We start from the raw sequence: 9,771 nt of genomic DNA, 5'->3' as shown, positions 1-9,771 counted from the left end.
AGACAGGGTTTCTCTGTATAGCCCTGGCTGTCCTGGAATTCACTTTGTAGACCAGGCTGGCCTCGAACTCAGAAATCTGCCTGCCTCTGCCTCCCAAGTGCTGGGATTAAAGGCGTGCGCCACCACCGCCCGGCTGGTTGCTGCTTTTTAATGACTGCCCCCAGCTTGGGTGGAGAGATGAAACACAATGTGTTTCCGTCCCCGCCTAGGAGAGAGCTAAGAGCAGTTGATGAATTCTTCTGATTTTTTTCTGAGCCTCATTTTTTTTTCCCATGAAGCACACTGAAGAGAGCAGGTGTAGAGTCAATCAAATAATGTAGGGAAACTCATAGCAACAAGACTTGGATTTTTTTTTTTTTTTTTTGTCCTTTTCTTCCTTGTCTTTTAAATAGTGAATTGAGCCTAGAGCTGCCTGCATGCCAGGTCAGTGCTCTTCCTTGAACCAATACTCCCAGCAATTTCATTACGTTTTTCAGAACATTTTATCAGAGTCTCATACCTTTGGTTTTTTTGTTTGTTTGTTTGTTTTTGAGTTACATTCTTACCATGTAGACCAGCCTGGCCTCAGAAGCATAGAGTTGCACCTGCCTCTGCCTCCTGAGTGTTAAAGTGTGTGCCACCGCCACTGGCATATTGCTTGAACATTCCTCTTGAGATTCCCAGATTATTTATGACCAGTGAGGTTGTTTCCAAATTTTAAAGTCAGTCATTTTAATTTGCATACTGACTTGTTGAAAATATTTATTGAAGTCTGCCTTGTACTCCGCCCTTACAACAGTGGCACTCTGTTAGGAAGGAAGATGATGATACATGGAGAATATTATAAATAAAATTATTATGAATTATTGGCGAAACGACTTTGGAATAGAACGGGTTTAAGGTACATTAGGTGGTGGCTGTTTCAATTTTCATTAGTGATGCTGGTGTGTTACTAAGTTTTAGAGCATTTGCCTAGCATGTGTGAAGCCCTGATCCACACAAATGGTAACTCATATACATGTGCAAGCACACATACACAAATGAGTTCTGAAAGTGAACGTTCGGTAGACTGGAAGGAAATAAGAAAGTGAGCCACTGTTAGGCATTCGCTGGTGATGCAGATAGAACAAGAAACGCAAAGGTCGGTGTTTGGAGCAACCCCGAAGTGCTTTCAGAGTGCTAAGCCAGTGTAGATAGAGCAGCTGTAAGCAAGTGTGCTGCTTAGCTTAATTGTAAACTTGATACAACATAGAATCACCCAAGAAAGGGAGTCTTGATGAGGAATTATCTAGATCAGATGGGCCAGTGGGGACATCTGAGGGGTACTATCTTGATGATTAATTGATGTAGGGAGACTCAGCTCACTGTGGGAAGCACCATTCCCATGTCAGGGAGCCCTGAAGCATATAAGAAAGGAGAAAGCTAGCTGAGATCAAGCAAACATTGATACATTGATTCTTTCACTGCTTTGATTAGGGACTAGCCGCTTCAAGGTCCTGATATGGTGACTTCTTTGCTAGGGTGAACTATAATCTGGAACTGTTACTAACCAACTCATCTTTTCCCTTATAAGCTGCTTTTAGTTGAAGGTTTTATCACAGCCAATGAAATGAAAAACCACAACAGCAAGAGTTAACCTGTAAGATACGAGATCAGAGGGATAAAGAGGATTCAGTGTCTGACGTGGAAGGGGATGAGGACGCTGGATTTACATTGAGTGTAGTGAGACAGCATCATGTGATTTGAACAAAGAAGTAACATGAACTGACTGACTCACATGGAAGGCTCCCTCAAGCTCACAATGCTGGCCAGTATAACTTTCTATAATGACAGAACTGTCCTCTGTTATTGATTATGACACTCACATATCATATCTGACCCTCAAAAGCATGAGATGTGACTAGGGCAAAAGTTATACACCGCTTATGGGCCATCATATCGGGTAGTGCCTTGCTGAGAATTCACTGGGTGGGGATGGAAGTAAACAGAACACCTTGCTGTCTGATAAAGGGTATGGCATAAAGGCACATGGAAAGTGGCAGGGGACAGGGCGGCAGCAATGGGTGTGGGAACAATTGTTTTAGAATCAGTCAACATGGTCGTATACCTTAAGAAGGACTGGTGAGCATATGCGTATATATGCAGCCTATAGAAGTGGAGTTTCCAGAAGCTTTTAAACATCTTTAACATGTCATATTTTACTCGAAGGAACTCATCCTGTGGAATATAACCAGGGAACATGGGTCAGCAAATGACAGGACCCAGTCTAGCCAGCACAGCTTAAATATGTGGTCTTGTTGAGGTGGGAGGATCATATCCAGGCAACATGAAACCTTAGGGTCTCTGTGGTTATTTCTCTTTCGCTTAAATTATGACTTAAGTCCAGGTAATTATAGATAAGACAAAGTAGAATATATTGGAGGGGGAGAGAGAAGGAGGTACCAGAAAAAAAAAAAAAGTGCAAGCTCCCATTTTTTGTTTACTTTGAAAGGGAGTTTTCTCAGAGGGTTTTTGTGGTCGTTAAAGCATGTCGTCGGCTATAATTACGTTTGACTTCTGCACTTCACCACAGGGGAAATAACATGTCCGTACAGCCTGTCTCCTTTCACTCTGGAGTCCCCGTGTTTTGCCTGCTCTTCTCCAGCTGCCCTTTGTCTCAGCCCTGTGGCTTGGCTTTGGCTGTGGTGTCTAGACCACCCTCCCCCTTCACCCCTTCCCTTTCTCCTTAAGGCCTCTCCTTTTCTTTGCTCTATGCTGGGATCATCTCGATAGCTGCCATAGATATAGGTCATGACTCTTCATTGGCTGTAGGGAAAAAAAAACCAACCTATTTAGTCTTCCATGTTATGGCTTGAACTGACACTAGGTTTGAAGATGCTCACTAGCAAAATGATCTTTATTTCTAAATGGATGGATGGCACTTCTAGCCCAAGTCCATAGGAGTGACTTGAACTGTTTCCATGGAGACCCTTTTCTCCTCCAGTCCAATCTACACACCTCACATCTCTTGCTCAAAAACTGCCTTCAACTTGAGAGTACGTTTGTATGGAAGCCCATATGGATGGAAACCCTGATCCCATTTGTTGAGAGGCTGCCTCAAAACCCTTTGAATTACCTCATATGTTTCCTGCCAGAATTGCCTTGCAGTGGTACTGGGAAATCACAAGGCTAAGAATGTGGCAGTGATGGCAATAATAAAAGCCACCACAATAGGAGCCATGTGTGCCAAGCAGAATGGTCCCTGACCACGTGGTGTCCCATTTGTCCATAAGAACTCCTCTGTGGGGTCAGGTGGTCGTTTGGTAACTTGTAGACTGACAGCTAGAGAAAAGTGGACCTGTAGCCGGTGGCAGTTCTAACATATGCCGGGAATATGGCCTGAGTCGGAGTTGCTGGACACCTCACTTGTGGTCTGCTACCCAGGATATTGTCACTGTCATCAGAAAACAGACCTCAGACCCAGAGAGACGATGTCTCAGAGGGGAAAGGTACTTGCCACTAAGCCCAGTGGCCTGAGTTTGATTGCTGGGACTCACATGGTGAAAGGGGAGAACTGGTGCTTGCAAGTGGCCCACTGACCTCCACATGGGTATGCACACATAGGCATTCATGTACACACATACTCACGCATGCGCGTGCACACGTTCACACACACACACACACACACACACGCACACATGCACACACACACGCGCACACGCACGCACGCGCACACACACGCGCACACACATGCACACACACACGCACATGCACACACACGCACACACACACACGCGCACACGTGCGCACACACACACACACACACACACACACACACACGCTCCCCAACCTACCTTCTACTTAGGTCCAACTGTTAGTGCTCTGGACCTTCGTCAGTGCTGCCACCCCAATCACTAAACATACACGATCATGCAGGTTCCACAGACACTTCCTCTTCATCTAGTGACTGCAACAAATCACTTTATTTACTTACTGTTACCAACTCAGAGTGCCTGTACTTTCTGAGGAAGTTGGGTTGATTGCATCCATCCCCTAGTAAAATACCTTACCCCCAAGCTTTGACTGTTTGACCTTTTTGTGTGTGTGTGTATTTGTGTGTGTGTGTGTTAGCAGTCTCACCGCACCTTTTTGTTTTCTTTCTCTCTTCCTTTCAGGACATTTGCAAGTCACTCTGGTGCCACCGCGTGGGCCACAGATGTGAAACCAAGTTCATGCCTGCAGCAGAGGGGACCGCTTGTGGCTTGAGTATGGTAACTGTGCACTTGTTGGTCTGTAGCTCTGGAATGGCGCTGAGGTCATAAAAGTATAGCCATAGCACAGCACATTTTCTCGGCTGCTTTTGTTTTTCTTCTAGTTTCCCTTTAAAGGAACCAGCATTACCAGGAGAGGATTACAAAGCAGAATTCCAATAGAAGCCAGTTCATTCGTTTTTATGCAGATGTTTTTATTTGTGTTTCTCCCTTTTAGATGGGGCCTTGTGTCTTAAGTATCTCTCTGTCACTCAACTGGTAGGCTTCACTGTGTTCTGTTTGGGGCTAAACTCTACGCCCTATGAGAGAGCCCCAGGGGCGGGTGTTCCCATGAGTAACAGATATGATTGTCTACACAACCTTTCATATTCATTTCTATTGTCTTTCTAGGAGGGTATGGCAGGAAAGGTGCTCTTGACATAGAAATAATTAAAGCAGATTTAGTAAGTCCATTTGAAAGATCATAATAGATGAGTTGGTACACAGTTGTTAAGCTCTGTAATTCACTCTCTCAAAACTCTATTAACCCAAGGAGAAGAATTGGTCATTTAAAGTGATTTCAATTCCTTGGTGACTACTGAGTACTGAGTATCAGGATAAGGCTCTGAAGGTAAGGAAAGGAGACAGACTGAAAGTCAGCCTTAGTCTTCCAAGAATCCATAGCAGAAGCCGTCAACTGGAACTGGCCTTCAGACATCTCTTCCTTAAGCACTAGCTGCTATCACCCAGTAAAGGAATTCAGAATGAAAGCAGAATACACATACCAAAGTAGACACTGGAGTTTAAATTGAAGAGTCTTCTGAGAGAGTATAGAAATGGAGGCAGAGGGCTGGTGAGATGGCTCAGCGGGTAAGAGCACCCGACTGCTCTTCTGAAGGTCCTGAGTTCAAATCCCAGCAACCGCATGGTGGCTCACAACCATCTGTAAGGAGATCTGACTCCCTCTTCTGGAGTGTCTGAAGACAGCTATAGTGTACTTACATATAATAAATAAATAAATCTTTAAAAAAAAAAAAAAGAAAGAAACCCTGTCTCGAGAAATCGAGGCAGAACACAGACAGAAGAAACTAAAATGGGAGAAAGCCAAGTACTTCCATCTCAAGATGTATATGCAAGAAAGAGGAAGGTCTGAGGGATGGAGAGATGGCTCAGTGGGTAAGAGCACTGGCTACTTTTCCAAAGGAGTCAGATACAATTCCTGTCCCCCACATGGCAGCTTACAATCGTCTGTTTTTCCAGTTTCATGGAATATGACATCCTCTCACACACATACAAGCAGGTAGGACACCAGTGCACACAAAAGAAATACATCATTTGAAAAGTTTTAGCAAGAAGAAGGAGGAGAAGAAAAAGGAGGAGAAAGAAGAAGAAAGAGGAAGATCTATGTTGTCATGCTCTAAGATATTTAGTCAGGGCACTGGTGCTCATTCTGTAAAACTAGCATTAAAACACCAAGACAGAAGGATCTCCATGAGTTTGAGGTCAGCTTAGGTTGTGTAGCAGGTGCCATAATACATTTTAAAAGGTACAGCGCACGTCTTGACTACTCAGTCATACTGAATATTTAAGAAACACTAGGGATATGTGTGATGGATAGGATTACATGGGTATCTATTTAATATTTACATTTATATATGCATGTGTGTACACATAGAATTTTATGTATGCATGTGTGTTATTTGCATCCGCATGTAGATTTCTGTAAATTCCAATTTGCTACACAGATTGCAGAGGCACAAGAAGGCAGTCTGCCAGCAGCCTGACCTAGGGCTGGGGTGAATACTGAGCTTATGGTAGCTCAGTTCATTCACTAATTGACACAGAAACAAAGGAACACATAAGAAATGAGATGCAATCTGAGGTTCGTAATTTGGTTATAAGAAGCAGAGTGAGTCCTATGTAGGTATGAAACCTAGACCCTGCTATGTGTGTTACATTTGTGTCCCTGTGCAGCTGAGCAAGGCAGTGTTTACCTACTAACTCCCCATATGCCAGGTAGTCTTTAATTCCTAAATGCTTGAATAGATTCTAGAAGACTTGGTGTGTACCAGTCCCCCTACTGTTCTTGGGACACCAGAGCAACTTGGTTCTCTGTGGTGGCTGCTGATGATACTAAGGGGGCTTTTTGTCCAATATCAGCCCTGTAAAGATCCTGTGATTCCCAGCGAAAAAGATGTGTGGTGACAGTAGCCAAAACCCTCAGGTGACCAACTGGTTCCCCACAGTATTATGTAATCTCAAACTCTGAAATGGCAATTAACCCAGACAAAAGGAAAGCTTATAAGAAGGGGAGGGGGTTGATCTGCCCATGGCAAGAATTTTATGAAAGGTAAATAAATAAATAAATAAATAAATAAATGACAAAGCGACACAGGAAACAGTCATGGAGGGGAAGGGGAGAACCGGAAGTCAAACAGGGCACCTTTAATTCTGCAACTGAACCCCACTTCTCAGGCAAACTGGACATCACTTAAACCCCAGCCCTTTGGATCGAAGTGCAGAGGTTTTTCAGGAACGTGTACAGTTCTGCTAAGTCTTGCAGGACTTAGCTCCAAGTGAAAACACATCAAGGAAAAATAAAAGCAATACTACCAGAGACAAACACAAGACCCTAGAGGGGGAGCAGAAAGAGAGGTGGCGAGGGGGTTGGGGGCGGAAAGGAAGGAGAGAATGAGAGAGGGGACATGGACAAAACCTGAATTCTCTGCAAAGGAACAAAGTAGCATTGGAGGCTAAGAGAAAAGAATCTTTATCCTGCCTGTGTGACTCACAGTCAAATGAAAGCCTCGGAACAAATGGAACAAAAGATGCTGAAGCTCGCCTGTCATCAGAGGGTCTGAAATGGGCACCTTCTGTGGATTCAATTTGTTCGTAGAGAAAGTTGCTAATTTCATATGAGATGAGTATGGGACGGCTGAATAGGGTAAAGCACACATTAGCTGTATCTTGCATCTGCTTTGACAGTGGAAAAAATCACAGTGATCAAGTCTTGCATGCCTTATAATTGTTCCATAAGTAGCATGGTCTCCAGGCAGCAAAGGGATCCTTGTAATTCGGTCTGAATACTTGTGCCACTATATAGGATCTTGTCCCTACGTTTTCTCTACTTAGACAGCTCCTAAGGCACGTGCCTCTCAGCATGAGGATGGGAAATGCCTCCTTACTCTAGAACAGTGTTTCTCAACCTTTCTAATGCTGCGCTCCTTTAATACAGTTCCTCATGTTGTGGTGACCCCCAACCATAACATTATTTCATTGCTACTTCATACTCCAGTGAATCATGAGAATATCTAATATGCGGGATGTCTGAATTGTCATCACGATGGGGGTTGTGACCCACAGGTTGAGAACCACTGCTCTAGAGGACGCCTTGAAAATGCTGGAAACAGCTACGAGCCCCTGAACATTCATACAACCCACCAAAGAAGGGCTGCGTCACAGAGTCACATACTGTCCCTCCTGCCTTCCCGGACCCCATTTCCCCTTTTTGATTGTGTAGTTATTTGCCTCTTCGGAACTTTGCCAGGTAGCCTCTGATGGGAACCGTGTTGCATGTTCTTTTGCAGTGGTGTCGGCAAGGCCAGTGTGTAAAGCTTGGAGAACTCGGGCCCCGGCCCATCCATGGCCAGTGGTCTGCCTGGTCGAAGTGGTCAGAATGTTCTCGCACTTGCGGCGGCGGAGTCAAGTTCCAGGAGAGACACTGTAGTAACCCCAAGTAAGGCTCCAGAAAGATTTGACCTTTGAGTGGGAATTTTTTTTTCCTTCCGGTCCAAAGCAACCAGCCAAGGTTTTACTGTTTACATATGAAGGCTGTGTGCACTAGAAAAAGGGATGGGAAGAGGCATGGATTGTAGAATTCAAAATACATCAGCAGAGTCACTGTGCGTAAATACGATGATCAAAGATTCTGATAGCTCGCTGAGCTTTTTTTTCTTAGTTTGAACCAAGGCTCTGCAGTCCTAGAACCAAACACCTGAGCTGTTGGACAGCCGAGTGGCTTGGTGGGTAGAATGTGTGTCTCCAAGAGATGAACTCGGAACATGTTATGATTTTGACCTTGCAGAATAAGAAAGCCCCAATCCCTGTTGGTGGACCGGTCTGACTTCTCAAAAGATAGCAGAAACAAATGCATGCATTTATGCATGTGACATTTCTAAATATTAATGACAAATGTTAATTTTCTTTCAAAGTAAAACAAAAAAGACACTGTGAGAACTAATTAGAGCATGCAGTCACATGGTGAAATTGGCCTGTGATTACCATTACAGACACTGTGGTCTGTTCATCATGGGGGCCCGAGCCTGAGAAAACACAAGGACGCTTTAGTAACTTGGAAAGACTGATGCACATGTGGAAGGAAGCCTTTGCTTTTTCCTGGTAGAAATGTCTGAGGCTGTGTAGGTACAAAGACTCCAGAATGTTCATTGGCCCTTTTCTAGCTGTGAGACTCTGGGAAAGTCACGGAGCTCTAAGCTCGTGTTACATACACAAGGAGATGTTAGAGCCGTCTCAGGAGATTTGGAGGGATTAGGAATAGTGTCCATACAATCCCTCCGACACCGGGGGGGGGGGTGGCACACACCTACAATCTCAGCACTCAGGAGGCTGAGCCAGGAGGATTAAGGCTAATCTGGGTGGCACAGTAAAATATTATACTGAGGAGGGGGACACAGCATAGTGAGATCTTAATTGAGAGAAGAAAGACAGACAGGAAGACAGGCAGAGACAGCAAGCTAGACACAGTGAGATCTTATATTGAGAGAGACAGAGAGAGAGACAGACACAGTGAGATGTTATATTGAGAGTGACAGACAGATTGGATATAGACCCAGAGATAGAGACAGACAGACACCAATTGATCTGAAAGACAGGAAACATCCAATGGACAACAAAAAGGTTCAGAGGTCCGTGTGGTACCCACAGTCCTTACCTCAACCTCCCTAGGATGACAGAGTCACAGATAACCACCCCTTAGAGGAAGTGGTATCAGAGGCGTCACTAACAGGGTCCTGTAGTGTTATGGTAGATTGCCAAGAGTGTTAATTTTACCACCAGTTTGAGGGTTGGCAGACACAGGGGTTTAGACCACAAGTTATGGAGCCCAGCACCCTGGCCCTGCACCCTAACCCTACGCTGCCAGCTGTGACGCCACCAGCAACTTGCTCTCCCTTTCCCCAGAGTCCTCGTACATGAGCATGGGATCAAGGTGGCACAAATACCAGCCCTGCTGAGGGCTATAAAGTGCTTGGCAAGAGGGCTGGCAGGCCGTAAGCACAGCTGAAATGTTGGGTGAGCTGGGGATCAAAACACAGAATGAAGTCAGAGATTAAAAACGGAAACTTTTTCAGAAGAGACTAACGGTCCTTCGCCTGAGTCAGCGATCCGAATGCTATAAAAAGCTTTTCAGTTTCTCTTTCCCAAACTCCAAGGTACAGGTTGGCGATAATTAGATGCTGTATGTTACATGCTTCTTGGGTTATCTTAGTCGACTCTAGAGCCAGCCGGCCTTTCTCCCTCTCCCCCTCCCCCTCCCCCTCCCCCT

The 9,771-nt window shown here is 44.8% G+C and overlaps 1 protein-coding gene across 1 annotated transcript in view; it reads left to right on the top strand.

The window, feature by feature from the left end:
* The window catches only part of Adamts18 (ADAM metallopeptidase with thrombospondin type 1 motif 18), a 151,257-nt gene that overhangs the window by 90,307 nt on the left and 51,179 nt on the right, over nt 1–9,771 (top strand). Inside the window, exons 11-12 of the mRNA XM_021220096.1 lie at nt 4,134–4,229; nt 7,796–7,944. Of these exons, the coding sequence (XP_021075755.1) occupies nt 4,134–4,229; nt 7,796–7,944 (245 nt within the window). The remainder of the gene's footprint in view (nt 1–4,133; nt 4,230–7,795; nt 7,945–9,771) is intronic.

The sequence above is a fragment of the Mus pahari genome, chromosome 20 (assembly GCF_900095145.1).
Source record: "Mus pahari chromosome 20, PAHARI_EIJ_v1.1, whole genome shotgun sequence".
In the NCBI taxonomy this organism is placed as follows: domain Eukaryota; kingdom Metazoa; phylum Chordata; class Mammalia; order Rodentia; family Muridae; genus Mus; species Mus pahari.
This window is presented reverse-complemented; position numbering and strand designations above follow the sequence as displayed.